We start from the raw sequence: 23819 nt of genomic DNA on the forward strand, positions 1-23819 counted from the left end.
CATTAAAGCTGGATTTTATATTTGCAGAGGTCTTTTCGTACAGACCCGCAATTAATTTCTGAGTGAAGTTTACAATCTAAAGCCTTAATTCTACAAACACTTCTTAACTTCTAAACTGTTGTTTAACTTCACTCACTGCAAAAAACCTATTGAAATGAGGTAAGGTAAATTTCAGCTTGTGTGTAACTCTTAGCAGGATAAGATCTGAAATACTAAAAATGGTCAAAAGAAATCCAGCACAGCTAAAGACATTATGCTTCTGATAGTGAATCACTACATGCAGGTTGAATAGGTTGAATAGGCTATAAGTAATATATGCCCACAACAACAGCAAACTATTACATGTACAATCTCTTGAAATTTCAGTCTTATTCTACAAAGTGAGATGTACAAAGCTAAACATGCACTGCTAGGGACAGCTACCACTCACTGGCAAGGAGAGGAAACAAGAAACCATACAGACCTGTTACAAATTCAAGGGAAGCAGAAGCTCCTTCAATATTTCCTTTTAGTCTTTTCAGTGTGAAATTATAAATGCCGCCAGCAGTCAGGTCTGTAACACTGAAGTCAGTCAGTGTTCCTGGAATTCTTAACTTTTTTATAAAGGTGTTGTTTGATAAAGATGCTTTATAAGAAGTGAAGTTAGTCTTGGTTGGATTCCACATTAGAGTTGCAGAAGAAGTATTTACCATTTTTAGTGTCAGACCACATATCCCAGCAGGTCCTATGGTAAAAATTATTCTGATTAATAAAGAAAAAATTAATCCTTAATACTTAAAACATAAGAAAATAACAGCTTTTTTTAAAAGTGGTTTTTACTTAAATGAATGTTTTGAGACTTCAAATAATCATGAAACATGGATACAAATTTTAGAACTGTTTGTACGGATATATAATAAACAGTGTCATTATGTTGCACAGGGTAAATACAACCTGGAGATGTACCTCCTGTGTGCACTATGCAATTTATGGAAGAAAATTCCAATTTTATCAGAGCTTCTCTAAGAATGGTAACATTGCTCACTGGTGTAACAGAATGAGAATGGAACACTTTGTAAGCAGAATTAGAGATTTTAGTCAGTTTAAAGTTTTCTAAAATACATTATATGACATATAATTTTAGGAAACTGTTTGTTTGCTCACTTAAGGACACAGTAAATAGCATAGTCTCAGTGATTATCCTTTTATTCCTTTCTAGATAATCTTTTTTATTATATTAAGATTCCTGAAGTCACAGAACATTTACTAATAGCACCTCCATTAATCTGTGTAGCACAGATTCTTAGGTAAGAAAAGTGTTACAATTCCTCCTAAAAAGTGAATCTCCCAGATAATTGATTTATCTTGCTTGAAGCTTTATGAAAAATACTAATTAACATATGCCTATTATTCAGCCTGAAAAAAATCCTAAAGGTTTACCATTGAAATTATAGAGTAAACTTTCCATAATCTAGGCATACTCTGGACCCATCCACAATTCTCTTGAAAATATTTACCTGAGGATAAAAAGAATCCTCAGGAACATGATAATGAATATTCTGCTGCACATTTCATTCACAAGAATCTGCAGGACTTGTTCTGGTTTTTTTCAGAGATTCACTTATCTTTGAATAACTAAGTGCATAGCCTCCTTGACTATCAACTGAGTTAAGGAGTTACAATCCAAACTGAGTTAGGGAGTTATAGTCCAAACAAGCCACAGAACAGAATATCTGTCAAAGAAAAGAGGAGGTCTATGATATGCATGTGTATAAACCCGGGAGATTGTTTATTTTCTGATTACAACTTGCTGTTCTTTATCTGCTTTGGCAGTCCAGAATTCAATATAAATCTTCTTCTTCAGATCTATGCCACAAATAAATTTCCTTCTTTTTTATGTTGTATCACAGGAGCATTGGAAAATACATGTTTGCTCAGAGACAGAAAATGAGTGCAAGATTCTGGTTTCTGGACCTTGTTAAGTTCTCTGAAGCACAATTCCTCTTACTGTCTTAAGCATTCTGGGGCCTTGTACAGGAGAAATACTCCAATCTGAGACCATGGGCTTGCAAGAACTTAGGAGATGCAGGAACAATTATAAACAAAATGCAAGGTAATTATGAAAGTACAGGAAGCTATTCTGGGAAGATCTTACTTTGTTATAGCTGGAAGCTTTTTTCAAAGAGCCATGTCTAGACTCCTCAACCTCAATCCAGCGAGTTATGTACAAGTCTCCTATTCAAACAACTATCGCAAGAAGAAGCACAACTTTTCTCCCACAGTTAAAGTCTCATTTTGAACCCTGTGACCTTTGTCAGTTACTTACAAACAATGATGTAAACGTCTCTGAATATTTACTGGTTTTCAAAAGGCAATTTATAAGGTATTTCCTTACTCGTGATGACTTTTTTCACCACAGCCACAGAGGAATCCAAGCCTTTAATTGTCCTTAACTGAAAAATGTATTCTGTCCCAGGGGTCAGATTTTTCACTACAGCTCTGCTGTCATAAATAGTTCTGGTAAGCATCTTTTCATTATTCATCAGACAATGTGAAAGCTATTGAAGAAAAAGAATTTCTTGTATTAGACTATTAAAGTTGATAAAAGTAATGCTCAGAGATTGCAACTACCTGTTAATATAAAAATATTTAGAATATTTTCCCCATTTTAAACACAAAAAGGATCAAGGAGCTTTATGTTATGTTCCACCAATGTAGAACACTTACTCTAAGATTCCTTAATAGCGAAGTAGTGAAAGCAATGACTTTAACATTTAAAAGTAGATGGAGGAAGCAAAGTGAAGTTCAAGCTTACAGGTTTTTGCTCTTGGAGGAAGGATAATAAGGCACACTCTGACTCTTCAGTCTCACAGCTATACTGATGAACTGTACAGTTAAGTAACTCTGTATCTTTCTGGCAAAAAAACTCAAAACAAAACAAAAAAACCAAAACAAAGCAAAACAAAGAAAAAAATCCCAAACAACACCTAAAAGCGCTCAACCAAAAAATACACACGTGCACTGTTCAGAGGTGAGATTCTGAAAATACTCCCAAGGAATCAGTCACTCAACTCTGCTCACTGCTATACCTTCAAAATTCATCTCTTAAGAGCCACTGCAGACAATAAAAGAGCTGGAGATATCAAAACACTGAAATCTGGGGACTTAACTCCTAGAGACTGTGAGGATTCCTTCTGACCTTCCAGACAACTCTAAGGTGACAAAAACAATTCCTGTGACAGTTCTTTCTGTGGACATAGAAAAGTGTCCCTGCAGACTGGTTCCTATCTGCACTAGTGAGAGGCAAGATGCAGACCGTGCCTGCGCTGCAGAGGAGAGCACTGGACGAGCATCTCTCCCACACACACACGGGTTTCTCAGGAGTGGCAGTTAATACTGAGACCAGGAAGGGTTGCAGCTGCCTGAATAGTGAGTCCTGTCCTGTCACAAGTAATTTCCTCCAGCAAAAGGGGATGTTGTACACATGGCAGTGACCTGAAAGCACTGGGGTTAGCTGCTATTCATCAGGGGAGGAAAGATCCACTTCCCCTCTGTCTATTTTACCAGCACAGTGCCTGTTTATACAAACAAAATCTTGGAAGCTGTCATCACCTTATTAGAATTACAGCATTGCAAGATGCTAGAAGCAAAGCTATAGATTAAAGATTTACATCTCATATAAAGAAGTTAGGAAAGGACCTTTTGTGCACTCTTTGCTCTGAAAACTGCAAATTTGAAAAGCATAGAAAGTTGGTGAGCAGGGATGATTCATTTTAAATGATTAGTAAAATGATCTCTTTTATGTGGGTGCACCTTACTAAGCAACCAGTCTACAAAAGCCTTTCTCATTAAAGATTTAAAGATAAGCTCATTTGTACAGACAAAGCACTGTCTAATGTGGCTACTTGCTCTATGAGATGCTGAACAATAATACTGTGATGCAAAGATCAATATTACAGATGACAATTATTTTCTGCAGGGTAACAACAATAGCATTACCACATTCAAAAGTGTATCTGAACTGGTTCAAACATGAACAAGATAATTAAATTTAATTTAAAAATTTTTAAATATGCTCCAGGCTGCACCAGAAAATAGTGTGAGAGGTTAACTGGCTCCATTGAGATCAGTGCAGCTTTACTCTAATGAAGAGAGAAGAAACGTCAAGGAACTATCCTAAGGATACTCAGATTTCAGGTTTAGGTAAGGATATAACTGAAGCCATGGCAGAGCAGAAGGAAAAGGATTGGACACTGTAATATGGGGTAAAAACTGTGCATACCATTAAAGCAAAGTACTTTGTCTCATGGTAGTGCTACATACCAAAGAATATCCCAGTCAAGTAAGTTAACTAAAAAAGATTATACCTAGGAACCGTATTGATTCAAGTGATGTGCTAAAACAGCAGTATACTGAGTTTTATTGACCACATGTTGACAAGTGGCTACAAAATGCTAAGGATAATGCAAGACAGACTGCAAAAGCCAGGATACAAAAGAGAGACTGGTTGCATTTCATAGTGAAACACGATCTGTGGGCAAAGTATTTAGGTGCCATTGTGGATTGTTTTTGACAGAGAACTGAAAGAATGACTGATGAGAAATTGAAGAAATTGAAGTTTATAAAATCATGAAAGGTATGGGTATGGTGAGCAGGGAAGTACTAGCTGTTTCTAATGCATCAAGAACCTAAAGACTAACAGGTTTAAAAAGAAGAAGTGTAATTTTTTAAAAAGGACATAAAAAAATTGTGAAGTATAAATAACAAAAAAAATTCAGGAGTAGCCCCTGTTTTTCTTTATGTGTATCCAATTTAAACCTATCACTGAGGAAGTCCCTAAACTACTTACTGCCCAAGGCCAGAAGGATACGGGAGGCAGCAAAGGTTTGCAGTTTTGTCTAATAAATTGCTATATTTAAAAAAAAACCTCCCCAATTATTCTGTAACTTTCTAAACAAAACATTTAGATTCTTCTATATGGAATGTATTTTTTATTTTTCACTTCAGTTAAATTAATTTGCATTACAAATTTGAAAAGCTGAGAAAAAAAGATTACATTGCAGTTACATTCCACCCTTGACCTGTGATCTTTTTTCACACTAGTTGAAAAATCAGTTTTTGAAAGCTATTAAAAGCATATTTTAAAAATATTTTTTAAATTATTATGTAATATGAAGTACATATTTATCTGACCTTTTCCAATAGCAGTATTTCCTTCCAGTATTAACATAGGTTATAAAAATAAATATTTATTGCTGGGTTTGCAGTACATACAGAATGATAATTTAATTGAGAAATTACCCAAAAAAAATTTGCAATGGTTTCTTCCCATTCTCATCTCACCTGAAACATATCAAATCCTCCTCTTGGTAGTTTCCAAGAAAAATAGACTGCATTCTCTTCTTGTCCAAATACTTGTAAATCTGATGGTGGATCAGGATCTGAGGATGTAAAATTTAGATTTAAAATAATCTATATAAATTTTAAGGAAGTTGATATCTACGGAATACACAGGTTTAATTTATTATTTTTTAGTTCCATCTAGAAAGAGATTTTATTTTGTACTTAAAAAGAATTTCAAATAAATGAAAATCACCTCTATATATTAGAAACAGAATCAGAAATAAAGTGAACATTTGTCAATTTTTATGGAAAAGTTTTATCATCCTAACATTACTGCTGATTCAGTTAGTGGCAAAATATCACTCAATCCAGAGGAAACTTGTTTGTGTTTTAAAAGCTTTTATATATAGTAATTTTCAAAGATGTTTAGATTGAAAAGAAAAACTTATATGCATTAATTCAGACATCGTTAAGATGGATGGATTTAATAAGGAATAGCTTTCCTTAGAAAACACCTTAAAATGTAAAAACCTTAATTATCTGAAACCATGAAAAGTCATTAATAAACTGAACCTACGGGTGCTAGTCTTGAGGACAGTAGGGCGACTTCTTTTTAATCCATTGGTTGTCACAATATTGATTAAGAAATCAGTGCCTGGCAGAAGATGCTCAAATTTGTGCATTCTACAAAGATTAAAAGAAGAGATTGTGTCCTTTAGGATTCTAAAAATGCATGTGTGTTCATATGTTAATTCTTTATAGTTTTATGGATATTATTTACACATGATGTATGCATACATGTTTATATGTTGTGAGTCAAAAAATATTTTAGTACTATAAAATCTTAAATAGGGTGCATTACACTATGGTTCACAGCAAGTTCCAGTACTAGAAAGTCTTTAAGTATTGAATTAAATATCCAGAGTGGCACACAGGTTTTACTGGTGCTCACCCCAATGCAGTATTTTGTTTGCTCCTCTTTGGATAAAAATATCATATGAGAATTACAATTTGTTTTAAAATTGCAGTTCTTAAAATACATGGGCATAGTAATGTATATCAACTAAACCATAAAAAACCTATAACATACAAATAACAGCACAGGCTACTTATTTTAAATACACAGGGAAACAGCTGCTTTGAGTTTATGTCAGTCATTTTTAAAATGTAATCATCCTACCTCACACCAGAAGGTAACATTTTCTTCTCATTGAAGACCTTACTGTTTATTGAGAGAACGTATCCATCAAACATACTTTTGGCTGGTGGCCAGGTAACAGTTATTGACTCAGAGTCTCTGCTACAGTTCAGGTATTTGACTGCACTTGGCACTGTGTGACAATAAAACAAAATGCATTGATTCAAAAATGCATTTTAAACACATTTCTTTATGACAGGCCTCTCATCACCAGAATGCAATGAAAACTCCACAAAAATTATGTCATGTCCTTCCTTATCTCAAGGACATGCAGACTACTACTACTGCAGTAACCTGTACAGGGACTTTTGTTATCCAGGAAAACCAGAGCCAAACTGTTTATTGTTCAGTAATGCTGCTTAGCACAGTTCTGTTATCACTGACGTGGAGTTCTCCAAAACTAGAAAATTCCTTAAAAAAAGAAATGTCAGTATAAGAGGTAACATGCTCTGCAGAGACCCAAGTCCCCACTAGCACAGTATCTTTTAGTCAACAGTGGCCAAAAGCTTGTCTCCAGAAAAAGCAAGAATTGCATAGAGTGATAATTCCTTTCAGTTTCCCCAGACTGCAGTTTGCAGCCCAAGGATTTCATGAGGCAAAGGAGATTTCTATTTCATAAATCTCAGCAGATTTTTATGTTATGAATGTCTTTGGTCTTCACTTGAACCTATGATTGCAATCATCAGGCAACATACCTTGTGGCCAGAAGTTCTGCAATTTATCTACAAATTTAATAAACAACCATTTGCTTTTGCTTGTTTTCTATTTTCTGTTTTCTAGTTTCAAGTGTTAGTTCTTGAAAAGGAAATGTCAGAGTATTATGATTTACTTGCTCCATAATTGCATCTACATGATTCATCCTCTCACAAATGCTTTTATGTTGTTCCTGTATAAGTTTTAACTCAGTGGTTCCTTGAATGCAAAACATTACATATCTTTGATCACATATACTGAACCTTTTCAATTGTATCTACTATGCTTGATTTTTTCACATTAGTGAGCTGTTAGAGGAAACTATAACACGTGAGATCTAATAGCCTGAGACGCTGTGTCTCCAGGTTCAACCAGTTAGAAGTACTGGAATTGAGGAGAACTATACTGCTGAGAATCAAATGTACTAACCCAAAGTAAAACTAAACACAGAAAAGCCCAAATTTGCTTGTGATGTGAGGGGAGGCCAATGAGAAAACATGATAAAACAAATTTAGTTCTGGACATTTAAGTGTGTTCAAAGTCACAGCTGAAGAGAAAAATTAAAGCATTAAACAGAAGCCTAAGAAAAAAAAAATTGTTTTCTCTAATGTTGGTGGCAAGACACTGTGCAAGTATCAGGTACTGGACTGTACAGCTGCTTGAATCAACATGAAGTTAACATTGGTAGTTCATTGTACACAGGAGCACTATTGAGATTCTTAATGGTCCCTTGCAGTCAAAGAATAAGAAAAATAACAAGGAAAGAGAATAAGGAGAAAATTACAAAAATGGCTGAATTATTCTTCTCTATTTGAGACAAAAATAAAATTCAAGAAGAAAGCAAGAGATACAGATGGAGTAAAACAAATGCTGAATTTGACAACATTGTGGTCTTACCGGTCTCTATTTCTTTTGTCACAAAAATACTGTCTCTGAAACCTTCCTTCTCTGTTCGAATTGCAAAACTGTACAGCTTACCAGGACTAAGATTGGAAAACGTTGCTGTTTGTTGCTTGACCTTCTGGACCTAGAAAATCAAGTACAGCTTTCACAGAACTGCTTACAAAATTCACTTATGGTATGTAAACTGCACACCCAACTATTTTAATGGGAAATAAAGCTTTTAATTCAGCCTCTGATTACTTAACAGAATACTGAGAAGTAGCTGCAGTGTTTATCCACAGGTGGTGCTGTACACAGCATACCTTGAAAGCACTTTCACAGTTTGTACATGTAACCTCGTATTGCTCAAAATCTCCATCAGCACGGTCCCAAGAGACCTGTATTGAAGTGTCAGTGACGTTACCCTCTTGTACATTCAGGGGAGCTGCCAGACCTACAGAAGAACATAAAACACATGGCTGTTCAATCCCAGGAGCTGTTCAATCTAACACTTTTCATATCTCCTGGAAAGACGTGAAAGTGAAGATAATCGGTAACAGACAAATAGAGGGTAAAATCTGATCTCAGGCATGCAGACACACAGCGATTCCAAGATAGAAAAAGAAAAAAATAGAGAAAGAAAAAAGATATATAATGCCACTATTTAAGAAAATTTTCTTGCTTTTTTATCTTAAAATTACATGAGGTTGAATATGCATTTCTCTCTGAGGACAGAGCTGGCACTCCTAGGTGGGAAGGTTCTCCAGGATGAAGTTAATCCCTCCAAAAGCACCACCATAGTGGTCAGGATGCACCTAAATTTTGTCCAAATGCTCAGCAAAATTGGGTGGATCAGGCTAGACAAATACACTTCATCCCTAATTAGTATAGTCTTGTCAGGTACAATTCAGATCACATTACAGGAAAGTTTCCACTCTTCTCTACATCTCTTTCATCCCCATCACAGCCATTTCTGTCTGGAATATACCAAAATTTACACATTTTCTGAGGAAAAATTGTATACATGTAAGGGGTCAGGATTTTTATTTCTTCCAAATTTTTGAGGCCCGAGAACAAGACTAGGTTTTCTAAGGCAGTTCACCACTAAATTTAGGAAATGCTGGCATAAGATTGACTGAACACCAAGTGTTTATTAAAACTATTTTAAGAAAAGTCATCTTTCAAGGCTTTCTTTATTTTATTTAGATTTTTTTCTGTCTTTCCCTCTTCTCTTCTTTCTTCCTTACTTCCTTAGATTCTATCCTAATTTTTCCTTTTATAACATTTCTACTCTGAAAGAAACAGGGCAAAAAAAAATTTTAAAGGAAAATGATAAAATGGGAAAAGAAAAACTTGAGGAAGTATAAATACAATTAAAAAATAAGAAAGTCAAAACACAAAATTTCAGCAGGTATTTTTAAACATTTTGAAAGTTTCTATTAAAATTCCATTTTTAAAGGCCTTGCTAGAAGCAGTCCTTTCCATTACAGCTCTTTTAATGTCTTTTTAAATGAATTTATTACCTTGGAGAATCTCAACACTTTTATTTGTCACTTAAATCTGCACCAGGATGAATAAACTTAGTAATTTCAAGGCACAGAAGTAACTCCTTTAATACTCATCTACTTGTTTAAAATAAGTGGTCAAAATGTGTCTTTTCTCTCATAAGGACAATAATTTAATACAGGCTAAATTACTGAAATGCTGGCTAGACATTTTATACACAATATAAAAAACACAATTTAGCACGTTTAGAACTTCTAAGGGATTCATACAGTCTTGCTTAAAAAACAGCTAGTGTTAGTACAACTGCAAATTGCTTACACAGATATATTAAGACGATTTTTGAATAGCATGTCTTTTCTATTGCACTGAAATACCAATAAAATTAAAAAGGTTCAAAAACTAAGATTTTATATGGTGCAATTTTATAAGAACTTAAAATACTCACATGTTTTTACACCATTTATATGGTAAAAGGAGCTCAAAATGTTTCCACTTTTTGTGGAGACACAAAAATCATATTCTCTTCCTGCAGTAAGGTTTTCAATTGTTATTTTACCATCACTTTTTAAAGAGAATGTTGCATTAGGTCCTTCTTTACTTGTAACATAGACGCCATCAAATACTCCAATATCGGGCATGCGAACAAATAGTACCACAGCATTGCTATGGAGCACATAAGGAACTACAATTTGAACAGGCTTGGGCTCTAGAAGAAAAAAATTGCCACATGTTAAACCAGTTGAAAATAAATTAAACGAAAACCTCATAATGGACCTGAAGCAACTGCCCTGAGAAATACTCTTGCTGAGTGCAAATTCATAGCTACGATAGTAAAACATATCTTAGCTCAGAAACAATATCTTTTAAGTATTTATTATTCGAATTTCCTTCTCAGCCACAACTGTACCAAGAAGGTAAGCAGGATAACTGGAAAACTCTACAGAAATGTAGATGTGGACAGGGAGACGACCAGGGAGAATGAGATGCATTTGATGGATACAACATTGACATGTTTAGTTTTCTTCCCTTACAGTTGGCTCTGACAGCTGTGAAATATCCCATCTAGAATTTTGTCATCTGTGTTGTGAATGAGGTATTAAATCTAATCCTATATAAAAAATTCTGGAAAAGACTTAAGACTGTTACCCTCCAAAATACTGTAATCATTTAGAAAAAAAATGACAATGCAACATTTCATAAATCTGTAACCTGACAGCTGCAGCCTTTACATACTACATGTATAAGTGAATCCTGCCCACTTCTTTCACATATGCAAAAAATTTATACTGTACCAAAAGCGTTTCAACATTTTGGTAAACTAAGACCCTTCAATAAACCCTTTCCAATCGATGGGAAATACGCCTTAACAAACGATGCAAAGCTTTTATTTTCAGCTATTATTACTTCAATTCTTTCCTAGCAGCCTCTCACTAATGGTAAGGCAATTTCTTTCTCACCGTTCACAGAAGAACTAATGTATCTCCAAAAAAAAATAATCTTTTGCAACCATTCCAATATTTTCCTATTTCAATGCAAATCAGTGATTCACCCAGTTTCTTCTGCCAGTGGGAACAAGATTTCCAGCTGTGGTCCCCATCACAGTTGTCACTAGTACCAGTATGTTTTCAAAGGCTGCACTCTCTTTACAAGAATTGTTAATTTTGCTGTTAACGATTAGGATTAGGAACTCTATATTTCATATTTAAGTTGATCCTTGCCTATTTAGCAAGCTGGTTTGGTCTACAAAATCTATTAGGTGATAGCAACAATAGCAAGACTGACATATGTATTACAGTCTGTATTTTCCATTATAAGCAGTATCTTACTTAAAGTGCATGGAATGGTCTTCAGTTCACTCACAGTTCCATTTTTCACACTTGCCACTGCTATTTCATAAGCCATTCCAGGAACTAGGTCATCAACCTTTAATTCTTCTGTGTTGCTTAATAAAAACTTTTTAATTTCACCTATGTCTGCTTTAGGTTTCACTTCAATGTAGGATTCCTGACACTCTTGTGGCAGCTTCCAGTGAAGGATTACACTCTCTTCTTCTACATCCTCTGGGTGAATATAAACAGCTGTAGGTGGACTGACGGCTTGATCAAAGAAAAAGATGTCAGTATAAAACCATATATCAAACTTACTATCAATTTACAATCACTTCCCAATGATGTCTCTTGGTTTGTTTTTTCTTCTAAGATGTCATGATTTTAAAGCTACTGATTCATTTAATTATTTCTTGAAATAGTTTGCAGACAACTGCCTGTTACAGGCAGATTCTACTTTCTGTTTTCTCTTAACAAATAGGGACTCATTTTGCAGGCATATTCCATTCCACTGGATATATACAGAGTAAAAAGATGACACAGTCTGAGTCTCAGTATCTATTATTAGAAAAATAAATTAGTCTACCCTAAAAGATTTGAGACATCATTGTAATGTTTTAACTTTGCTAAAATTAAAGATACTAACTATGAATCAGAATTTATCAAGCAGAATGTAATTTCTTTAGTTCATACTAATATGGTCTAAGTAGGCAAATGAATAAATAAATAAAGGGATTGGTACTTTCACAATTTTGGAAGGTTCTGAAGAATATCCCAACAACCACAATGTGACAAGGCTTTAAAGATACCTTTATGCCTTGTATTTTCAATTTAAACTCTGTCTAGTAAAATAAAACTAGAAAATGGATACATCACCTGTTGTGATTAATATAGGCTTCTCGTGGCAGCTTAGAGTTCCTTTCTCTGCTACATTCTGTAAATATAACTGATACTGATGATAAGGTTTTATGTTCTGTATGACTATGGAAGTCTTGCTTTTTTCAACTGGTAACTGTTCCCAGATGTTGGTTTCGGTGTCCAATATGTTGACCAGGTAGTACTGAAAAGAAGCACTGGATGAATGCTGGGGAGGCTTCCATTTCAAATGTATTTCTGCAGATGAAACATACGTAACCTCTAACTTCTGGGAGTGCAACGGCCCTGTTGAATAAGATTAGGAATAGAAATAGGATAATAGTTTCTCAGGCCTTTCATCAATAACTGTGGGGTGTTTTGTTGTGTCTTTTTGTTTGTTTGTTTGTGTGTTTTAAATAGAGCCTGAAAACCTAACAATACACACTTACATACAGACTAAATACTATTAGAGCAAATCTAACAAAGCAACCTTGACAGTGTACCAGTGACAGTGAATATTGATACACAGAGAATACTCCTACTCGCTAATTGAGGTTTTTCTGAATCAACTCGCTCCTTATGTAGAACCCAGTTTCCCCGTTTAGGTCCTCTCTTGTACTTCAGTCAGTTCAGAAACACCATCCAAGGCAAATGGCATGCATGACTCCAGTTCATAGAATCACAGAATCATAGAATGGTTTGAGTTGGAAGGGACCTTAAAGACAATCAAGTTCTAACCCTCCTGCCATGGGCAGGGACACCTACCACCAGACCAGCTTACTCAAAGCCCCATCCATCCTGGTCTTGAACACTTCCAGGGATGTGGAGTCCACAGCCTCTCTGGGAAACCAGTTCCAGCACATCAACACTGGTTCTTCCTATTATCTAATCTAAAACTACCCTCCTGCAGCTTGATGTTGTCCCTCTTTGTCCTGTCAATACATGCCTTCATGAAAAGTCCCTCTCCAGCTCTCTTGTAGGCTCTCTTTAGGTACTAGAAGGTGCTGTAAGGTCTCCCTGGAGGCTTTTCTTCTCCAGACTGAGCAGCCCCAAGTCTCTTAGTCTGTCTTCATAGGAGAGATTTTCCAGTTCTCTGGTCTAGTTAGTGGCCATCTCTGGACTCATTCCAAAAATTCAGCATCTTTCTTGTGATGGAGACCCCAGAGCTGTACACAGCACTCCAGGTGGGGTTCACTGGAGCAGAGCAGAAGGTCAGAATCACCTCCCTCACTGCAGCCCAGGATGCAGTTGGCTTTCTGGGCTGTGAGTGCATACTGCTGGGTCACATTAAGCTTTTCATCCACAAACGTCCCCCAGTCTTTCTGCCCAATACTAGCCTTGATCCGTTCTCCACCCAGCCTGTGCTTGTCCTTGGGATTGCCCCAGCAGAGGTGCAGAACCTTGTACTTGGCCTGGTTGAGCTCCATGAGGTTCCCACAGGCCTACCTCTCAAATTTGCTTCTCAAAGAAGAAAACAGGAATGTATTTCCTTCATTATACAGGCAACTTGCATTACAAGGTCTTATATATAGAAAAAACCCCATCAAATTATGGAGGAGAGAGGCTGGTAGGCACAGGAGATGGAAGGACTTTCAAGTGCACTAAAGTACCCTGGAGGAGGAAATTAACTGCACAAAACGTACTTGCTGGAGAAAAAGAACAGCTTCTTTCCCCAAAGATTAACTTCTATTTTGTTCTAAGAAAATAGACCTCTCTGTATGTTTGGACTGCCTTGACAGAACTGGTAAAAACATTAGGGCACTATCTTCTCTTTAATGTCTGAAAATGAGAACATCTTCCCAGTACCACATAAACAGGAATATGAAGAAAATTTGCACCTAAAGTTGTGTCTATAAAGTACTTTTTCCTTGAAGACATCTCTGCTTTATTAGGTGCAAAGGCATTTATCACCTCTACCAACTGGCAGGCTTCATTTGGCTTCATTCAGATAGACTTTACAAGTTAATTGTGAATGAATATTACATATGCCACAGTGCATCATGTAGCAAGTCAAAACTCAATGTATTTTAAACCATAAAGACCATCTTAGCTTCAGATATTCAGGGACACCTCTGCTTTGTCCAACAAAATCTTTTACTTCAGATTGGAAAATATGCCACTCTGTTTCACCATCATGGCCAAAAAATACTTTGCTACTTCAACATCCAGCTTTACCTTTAAACATCAGTAGAAACTCTGTGAGTAAAATCATTGTAATAGTGAGATTTTAAAATATGCTTCACAGAAACAGAATTTGTATGGTTTTCTGTTTGCAGGCACTGAAAACTTCAGAGCTTTTCCTCATCAATCCCAACAAAGCATTTTAGTACAAAGCAAAATGAAGTCTTTGGAATCTACTTCACAAACTAGTAAATCCTGAGTTCAGAATTCATGTTCAGATTTATTTATACTTTCAGACAAAATATCAGCACAAGAAACGGTGTCATTAAAAGGAAAATTGTGGATACAATATTGTTGCTAGCAAGAATTTTTCTTGCTTCTTTCCAGTCCCATGAGATATTTTTCTCTCTCACAGAAGATATTAGCAGAGTTCTGTAAACTATGAACACCTGCGACCTTGCAGAGCTTTGTTTATGGTACAGTAGAAAAATATTTTGACAATGGATGTTTTAGGATTTTAGCCAATCACCCCCAAGGGGTGGCTGATCCTTTGACCAATTAAACTGTGAAGAAAAAAGTCTATAAAAGAGTTGTAAAATAATTAAATAAATGAATCCTGCTGCACAATTCCTGCCTGTTGGATCTCTCTTCTCCTCCCTACCACTGCGGGACACCGTGATAGAGAATGTAAAAAATATTTTATTATCTGGTTATTATTGCTATTTGTTTTTGTAACTTACTTGTTTCTACCTTCAGAATTGGACTTAAGGCAGTCTGTGCTCCTTCTGGGTTCCTTGCTGCTAATAAGAAACTATAGCGAAGGCCTGGAGACAACTGCCCAATTTTTGTTTGCGTTGTATTCACAGGCAAGTTCAGAATGTATGGTTTCCACTGATCAAAATAGTACTTAAGTATCAGTGCAAAGCCTGACTTAAGCCACATGTCCATATTGCTCCACACAAGTACAGCTTCAGTTGTCTTGACATCACGCACATCAAACGTGAAGTCTTCTGGTACCAGAGGTACTGAAAAAGAACATCAAAAATGAAAAAATTTGAAAATCATTAAAACCTTTTCTTTTTATATTTGTACCTTTAAATGCAAACTTAATCAAGGCAAGGCTTTTAAAAATAAATGCAAAAAGATTGAAAAAATATAGTTACATTCATATTCACAGATATATGGCAGCTGTACATAGCAGAAAAATCCAGTGAAGAAATAGTCTGGGCCAGTGGGATCTCTCTGAAGGGCATAGCAGTCAGTTTGATTTTCTGGTATCATTGACAGAGATGAGATACCAGCTTTTAGAAGATAAGGAGATCCATCTGTCCACAAGAGCTGACCTTCTTCCTGGATTGAAAAAAATGAAATTACAAAGCATATATTTTCAGGTTATATTTATAAATTATTAAGTCTTCCCTCATCACAAGTATATCTCCAAAACATCCAAAATTTATGTACTTCATTTACACAAATTAATTATATAGGACTGTTTTTAACAAAGGTTTCAATCTAAAATTTTATCCTTTCTATTACAAAGATTACAAGAAAATAATATAACATAGCATAATATAATAAAAACCACATGAGTATGTTTCATCATTACAAACAAGCCTTTAAAATTCACTATTAATCAAATAATTTAATAATCTTTATGGATAATTTTCTAAAAATGGTATTCATTTAAAACATCAGTCAGGCAAAAATACTCATAATTTTTGTCTGAAAACAGAAATATTTAGCTGAAAATAACTGTGGCCAGATTCACAATCAGATGAAGAAATGCTATCTTTCCCCCTTCTCCTGTTTGCTGGTTTCTCAGCAGTCAGGACACTCACACCTCACTCCAGGTTTCTAACCTCTAAGGTAATTTCTGGTTTTCCAGCAGAGCTCTACAAACATTAGAGTGGGGCAACACGACAGTTTGGGGGAAAGATGCTTGCCCAGTCTGCGTCCAGCATCGTAAGGCAGATGCCTCCAGTGGGACACAGGCTTCAGTCTGCACTACACTAAAATATTCTTACATCTACAGGGCATTAATAGAAAACCCAACACATTTAGGCATGGCTTTGGGGCACTCTCCGGAGGCAAAAGAGCGTAAGTGCACTCAGGCATAGCAAGTCTGTGCTCCTACAATGTAAGTGAATGCTTTAAGTACTCCAGTGGAGAAATGTTGAGGTACCACCATCATTTTAAGACTTCTGTTGTTTATCCTTTTATTAAAGATGTTCAGAAGAGTGGAAAGGGAGGAAAAAACTAATTTTTTTCATTTCTCTGAGAAAATGATAAGAAGTCACATTTGTTAAGAATAAGCCTATTTTTTCAGTTAATTTGGTGTGTTGAAAAAATGAAATAAAATATTGTGATATCTTTCATTTCCCAAGAGAGCAAAGAACATTTTCAACGGTATGAAATACGTCGACTTGTCTTTCAGGAGGACTTGTGCATATAGTCTGCCACTTCAAAAATGCTATACAGATCAGTGCATGTCTTTTTTTATTAACTGGTCTTCCTAGACACTAGAGTTAACAACAAGCACAGGAAACCATGAGATACTACCATGACACAAACCTCTGCAGCAAGGCTTGTAGGAGAAAGCTCAGTTGTCTTTGGCAACATTTTCCACTTCCTAACTGAAGAACTGCACCAACAGACAGACATGAGGTTGTCACCAAAGCACTCCATTCATTCATGCAGTGACCTACATCTCCAGGGTCTCTGTTGCATTTCACAGAATGCTCATCCTCACCAGGAAGGGTTTTTATTCAGATATAGACCAAAGTAGGGTTAAAGAAGGAGAAACTGTGAGAATACAAATGCAACAGAACTAATCCTGTTCACAGGGCTGTTAATTTTTATCAGTGTCACAGTGCTTGGCAGTTTTCCTAAGGCTGCTGGAATCTTCTGAGTAGGTTATAGCCTCAACTTTTTTCAGCAAGTGTTTCAAGTCCTGGGGTTCTTGAAGAAAAATATAAATTTTGAACTTTCTTACTGAAAAGAGAACTTTAACTTTCTAATGCTTCAAATACAAATGAGAAAGCAAAAATAAATGAATCTGCAATTCATATCTCAGATTTTAAAGAAATCCTGCAACTCCTACTGCATGTCCCATGATATTTAAACTCCTCAAGTAAGTGCAATTTGGTGCAAGTACAATCTTTAGTTCTCATGAGAGCAGATGACAACAATGACATTTAGGAGCGAAACATGTTCAGACAGCGCTTGAACACACTAATTAAGTACAAATATTTAGGAAAACAAGCATTTTATTGTTATCCCTTGCTATTCTTAAAACAACATAGGTTCTCATCTAGTTCGTTTCACTGACTGACTCCCACAAACATAAAAATGCATGTAATGATTAAACAGTTGACTAACAGTCAAATTCCAAACTGGCAATCGATGCTTTTCTGTGTAATCAGAGTTTAAAAAAAAACAACTTTCGAGTACTCTTTCCAACATGCAAAAATATAATGCTTCCACGGGACAGCTATTTCTGACAGCCTCTTACAAATACTACCTTATTTCTAAAATTCCAAGCTGGTTACAAGGAATATCACTACGGTGTAAAACTTACGGCAATTTGACAAGCGACTTTAGAGTCATAATTACAAAATAATGTTACATGTAAAGTGCATATATTCCTGGTGCTTTACTAGCCAGGATGGCTACAGTGTTTCTCTAACCTAGACAGATTTGTGTTTCCTCAGCTTGCATGTTATCTCACTCTGACTTGTTTGAGTAGCCCCATTATTTAACAGAGTCTACAAAAAGGAAATTTTCTGTCTCTATGACATGGGGTGTGACATTTACCACTCCTGCTTTTACACATAAAGTTTGCTTTGGTTTTGCTACTTTCACAGTAAAATAATTTTAAAATAATTTTAACATAATGTTTAAATAATTGTACCAATATTAAAACTAAATTTCAGAGTGCAGATTTTTTTTAAACCAAAAAAATACTGGCATTCTCCCAACCTTCTATACTTAGCACAAAGTAAGTTTTCACTAAACCAGATCACAGAAGCCTGTATCCCACATTTCTGGCACAGTGCCTCCATCTTTCCAAGAGCTTTCCCAACAGTTTAATTTATGTCTGTAGTTCTTCCCAAATCACACACCATACAACACTGAATCATTTTGTAACAGCAGATGTGGCATTAAGAACTTTCATATTCTGAATAAGAGGAACAGGAAATATTTTACAATAAACACTTTGCTCCACCTGTACTGGACAAACATCACTAAGGTCAACACTCAATATTTCAGACCTGCAGCGAAACCGAGAAAGCCAAACCCAGACTTAGATATCCACAGTAACAACCGTGTGTAGACTGAGATTTAAAATCTGGTAATGCAGCACCACCTACAGGCAAAGTAATATCCCCGGGAAACACACACAAAATTACAGGTTAAGGATACACTGTGGGGTTTTTTTCCCCAGCTATGGCCTTCTAAGTATTTTCAGTATTTCTAAATAGGAAGAAACGATAGTTCTTCATCTAATTACTAGTAACTACATGAACAACTAACCAATGTACTGTTTAGTAATTTTGTTTTGTTTTGTTTAGTAATATGTTCCAAAGGATTGGTTTCTCGATTTCAAAGTTCTCCTGCTTCCATATCTGTAATAACAAAGAAGATAGAATATACTGACCTTTAGGTCATTAAGACCTGTCCATAACATGATTATTCGATTAATTTTCTGGAGATATGACAACACAAATCCACGTTCTTCTTCACTCCCTATGTCAAGAAGATGTGCCCCTTGCGAAGAGGTTTCACAGATTCGTTGTGCCACCTTCCATGGCTTGCTCTCCTTACCTATTCGGTAGCAGCTGCTCTGGAATGTCACCCACCCTTGGGAACAGGTGCCTATAAGTGAGCAAGGACAGGATTTTAAAGATATGTTGTATTAGTCATGGTAGTGTTACTGATACCTTATAATTACACAGATATTTTGAGGACAATAGCATTTAATTAAGTCATGATTTTAACCCCCAAAGCATTCAGTAATTGTAAACCAACACTTCTTCAAAGTCGTGTTTTAAAAAATCTGATTGACTGAATTAAAAGCTACAACTGCAACCAAGTGAAGAAAAAAAAAAAAATCCACTAATCTTTGTCATACTGTAGAAAATAAATTAATTTTTAAGTTTAGTTTCTGATGGTTCAATTTTTTTAATTATAAAAATGAATTCAACAAATCATTTGATTTTAACATCTGCTTGAGTTTAGGAAAATAATTACTTCCTTGAATTTGAGTGTATATAGTTCTTTCTTTTGTGTATCTAATTTTAAAGATTTTAAGTTTCATTATGAGAGTAGCACATTTAAAGGAATAAGGATACACAACCAAGCCGTAATATCCTCAGAACTCTGTCTCCTTCACAGCACTTCTAACAAAACAGTACAGCTAAGCTGGCCACTCAGCAATAAAAAACACATCATTTTGAATGCTGCAGAAAGTGTTCCAAATCCTTCCCAAACTCAGGATTTTCTTTGCCTTTTCATTGAAACTACATAGCAAATTCAACCCATACACTCCAATAATTACAAGGCTTAACTTCAACATTGGCTTGACTCTATTTTAGACTGCAAAAACATTGTTAGCTTAAAATATTTGCACATGCAAATTTGAACTCTTGCTTCTAAAATACTAAGAAGTATTAATTAGAAATAACCTTCCTATGTCATTAACATTCAATTTATTTCCTCTTTCTAGAAAAAACATCCATATCTACTAAAATATGTAAAATGGAATTCAGGATTTTACAACTTACTCATAACTCTTCTGGAAAATATGCAGTACTAACTTGCATAACTCTTCTGGAAAATATGCAGTACTAACTTGCATTTACTGTGACTACAAGAAACTAACATATACCTGTTTCAACTTGAATATCCAGTGATTGAGACACATTTACAAATGTAGGGTTTAATTGTTCAAATAGAAACTTAAAGGTATAAATGGTGGCAGGTGTCAAATTTTTCCATACAAAGAATCCACTGGGTCTTTTTATAGTCTGAGAAGTACCATTCAGGAAAAGAGAAACTGAAAATTCTTTGATCATCATTCTCCAATTAAAAGACACTGTAGTAGCTGTCACAAATGTTTTGATGTCATTTTCTGAAATTCCACCTAGTAGAGAAAGGAAAAATAAACGCTGTTTTTACCACAAAAGAATATTTAACTCAAAGCTTTATTTCATCAGTATTATTACTTTTTTCTTTTGAGAAGGGATGAGGGATAGACCAAATAGAGAAGGAAATGTAGCATCATTTAAGAAAGTAATGTTTTTCTTTATTTTCACAGTATGTTTGCTTATGCCTGAAGCAAGCAGAGATAAAAGTGCACAGTTTAAGAACTTTTTTAGCTGTAAAAGTACATATTTTGATAGAATATCAGTGAAGTAATATATGTTAAGTGCAGTAATAAATTAGTAGCATAACCATTTCCTGTAGCTTGCTGAATGTTCTTTCAGCAGTCAATGGCTCCTGCAATCCTTTCAACTTACTACTTATTTTTCCCAGTTTTGTTGTCTGAATTCAGGTCCTAGTCTGGATCCCAAAGCTAGTATGAGCTTGCAATATGTACAAAGGTAATGCTATAAACTATTTTAATTGACAAAGTTAAGATTGGGAAGCCCCTTTAACCGGTGGGACTTGTGGTCCTGAACAGATTCACAGCTCTAAATGATGTTTTTGTAAGTTCAGTGGACAAAGTCATAAATTCTTATACCAAAAAACTGTCCCAGTTAGTTACAATGTTAAGATCTTCAGGATACTCATTAACCCTTTTTAATGGGTGACTGTTACAAAGCTAAAGCAAAAATTTTAAATTTTTAAATTTGTATAAGACAAACAATCATGACCTCATGTTATTATGAAATTGCCAGACTTTAAGTAACTTTCTCCATGGTCCTCTTTTATAAATTTCTTCTCCTAGAATTACTTGTAGTATAAAAAAACCTGTAATATTAAAAAATCTCACAAACTTTTACATCAGTCCCGTATTTTAGAATTGTTACATCAACCAAACACATTATATAAAATTATTCCTTCAACACTTCATGGTTGAAAACATACATCAATGCAAAGTTCCTAAATATGTGAGTGAGCTCAGGATTTGAACCTGTACTTTTTAATCTTCAGTATTAGACTGACTATAAAGATACCAAAATATTTCTGTGTTACTCAACTTACGTGTCTTAAATGATTTTACACTTAAGATTCGGCCATTTTTCAGGGATTCTATTGTAATATCATACTTCTTACTTTCCTCGAGCAGAACTGTAGTACTGACAGGCTTCCATTCAACTTTAGAAATGTTTCTTACATTCTGCAAGTTAGAAGAATTTCTGAATATAGTGAAAGTAATAAAAATACAGTTTATAAGTGATCCATGAAGCTTTTAGAAGGAGACCTTATATTGCTGCATATCAAACTTGAGGCTACAGTTACACTGCAAAATACCTGATGCATTTAAAACAAAGTCTTTTAGAAATCACATTAACAACAAACACCTTCATATTAAAATCCCTTTATTTTCTTTACATTCCAGAACATCCTGTGCTCAAAATAAGAACACTGCCCTCCCACAGAGATCTAGGGGTAGTGTCTGTGCCTCTCCTGGAGAAGTTAGACTCCTTCAAACCACAGCACCTTGAAGAACCTTAATTTTGAGCATATGACTATCCATCCTTATTCAACAGGATACTCAAGGGTCTTTTAAGTCCCATTAGCTTCAGTAGGACTCTGTATGAGTACACATAAATGACATGAATTTAAAAATCCAGTAAATTTTTTCCAAATTTTCTCTTTATTTGCTATTTTACTTTTTTTTTAAGACAAAATCAGCAAACCAAACAAGCACACGCTGCTATTTGTTACTGGTTTCAACTGATTAAATAACATGGAACAACTTATTGCTTAGATTGATAAAATATACTTTTTGACTGAAAGCATCTGCTTGCTGGTACATCACAATATAATAGTCTGGATCCTCTCCTTTGGGCAGTTCAGTCCACTCCATCAAAGCTATTCTAGCAGGTTTTTTCTCTTGGCCGCAGTCCAGACACTGTGCGCCCTGTGACACAGACACACATGAATGCAGCTTAGTAGGAAATGCAGAAAACATGCCTCTAACTAAATAATTAATCTCTGTCAATTTTAACTAACTTTACCTAGAGCTTGTCAGCTAGCAATAGTTTTTACATGGACCAGTACCCCCAGCTCTATTGTGTGCCTCCTAACTTTTTACAAGTTCTGCAAGTACAGGTTCTAGTTTTCTTTCTCTCTCTCTTTCTTATTCTCTGGTGGAATAATCATGTCAGCTGACCCAAATATGACAGAAACCTGTCATTCTTTTATATTAGAAACAATGTCAGAGATTTCACTTGCAATGTTCACACGGCAACCACAGTTACAGGCGGTCAGGAGCTGGAGGTCTCAGTCCTATTCTGATGTTACATGTTAAAACCTTTAGTGGCATCACTTTCAAAATTTTCAAATATTTCAGAATAATAAACAACCACTTTCAAGAGGTAAAGAAATAACTTATAAACACCTCCCTAGCAATCTAATTTACCCTGGCAATGCAAATTTCATCCAGCACTTCAGCTTCTTGCAGAAGTGAACTCATTCTAGACACAAGTATCCTGCATTTTTGACACTACCTTTTTGATAATTTTACCTGCCTTCAAAGGACCTTGGCTTAACATTTCAGAGAAGCATGTTCCTTCTCTGAGTTTCATTTTGAACCAGAAACTTATGGGCTGCTTCAATCTAATTTAAGATAAACATCTAACATTCAAAGAAATTGGTGCATGTGATGCCCATCCCTATCACAAAACATTTATAAAAGACTGCAGTTCAGTCTTCTGTGTTCCATTTTTGCTTTCTTAATGAATTGAGATGACAAGTAAATGCCATCTTTAGCAATGAACTTAAAATCTAGTTCAGAAAACTAAACCAAATTAAAAATCAAATACAACCCCCTAGGACACTAAAATAAAAGTTAGGAGTTTTATTATTGTATTACTTTGTGTTGTCCTGTAAAGCAATCAACCATGCACAAAAAATGCCCAAACCAAACCAAACCAACATCATAAAAAGCAAAAACACTCAGCTGTATAATTTTTTTAAGTACAACTTACTCTGGAATTCAGTTTGGCTTAACATAACTTCATTTAACTAATGAATAGCTAACATAACTATAAATCTATCAATATCTCATTGTTCAGAGTTTAGATTATACATTGTGAAGTATAAAGTTTGTAAAGTTTATAAAGTCTTTAAACTCTATAAATCCTTTACAAGGGGTATATACCACCTCTGGGATGAACTGACACAATGAACTTATAATACTGATGGCATACACAGAAGTGTTTAAGGAATATTTTTCCAGGAAAATT

The 23819-nt window shown here is 35.2% G+C and overlaps 1 protein-coding gene across 1 annotated transcript in view; it reads right to left on the reverse strand.

Annotated features, from left to right (window-relative positions):
* PTPRQ (protein tyrosine phosphatase receptor type Q) overlaps positions 1-22605 on the reverse strand; it is a 124509-nt gene extending 101904 nt beyond the window's left edge. The window contains exons 1-16 of the mRNA XM_042017676.1: positions 22355-22605; positions 21610-21745; positions 20291-20545; positions 19061-19278; positions 15567-15753; positions 15144-15428; positions 12304-12588; positions 11428-11697; positions 10047-10307; positions 8419-8549; positions 8111-8240; positions 6503-6653; positions 5900-6006; positions 5323-5420; positions 2375-2537; positions 464-724 (exon numbers count right to left, since the gene is read on the reverse strand). Of these exons, the coding sequence (XP_041873610.1) occupies positions 464-724; positions 2375-2537; positions 5323-5420; positions 5900-6006; positions 6503-6653; positions 8111-8240; positions 8419-8549; positions 10047-10307; positions 11428-11697; positions 12304-12588; positions 15144-15428; positions 15567-15753; positions 19061-19278; positions 20291-20545; positions 21610-21745; positions 22355-22543 (3127 nt within the window). The 5' untranslated portion in view covers positions 22544-22605. The remainder of the gene's footprint in view (positions 1-463; positions 725-2374; positions 2538-5322; positions 5421-5899; positions 6007-6502; positions 6654-8110; positions 8241-8418; positions 8550-10046; positions 10308-11427; positions 11698-12303; positions 12589-15143; positions 15429-15566; positions 15754-19060; positions 19279-20290; positions 20546-21609; positions 21746-22354) is intronic.
* Between the last annotated feature and the right edge of the window lie 1214 nt (positions 22606-23819).

This window comes from Corvus kubaryi, unplaced genomic scaffold (assembly GCF_017639235.1).
Source record: "Corvus kubaryi isolate FWS band 111438036 unplaced genomic scaffold, C.kubaryi_AGA036_p1.0 137, whole genome shotgun sequence".
In the NCBI taxonomy this organism is placed as follows: Eukaryota; Metazoa; Chordata; class Aves; order Passeriformes; family Corvidae; genus Corvus; species Corvus kubaryi.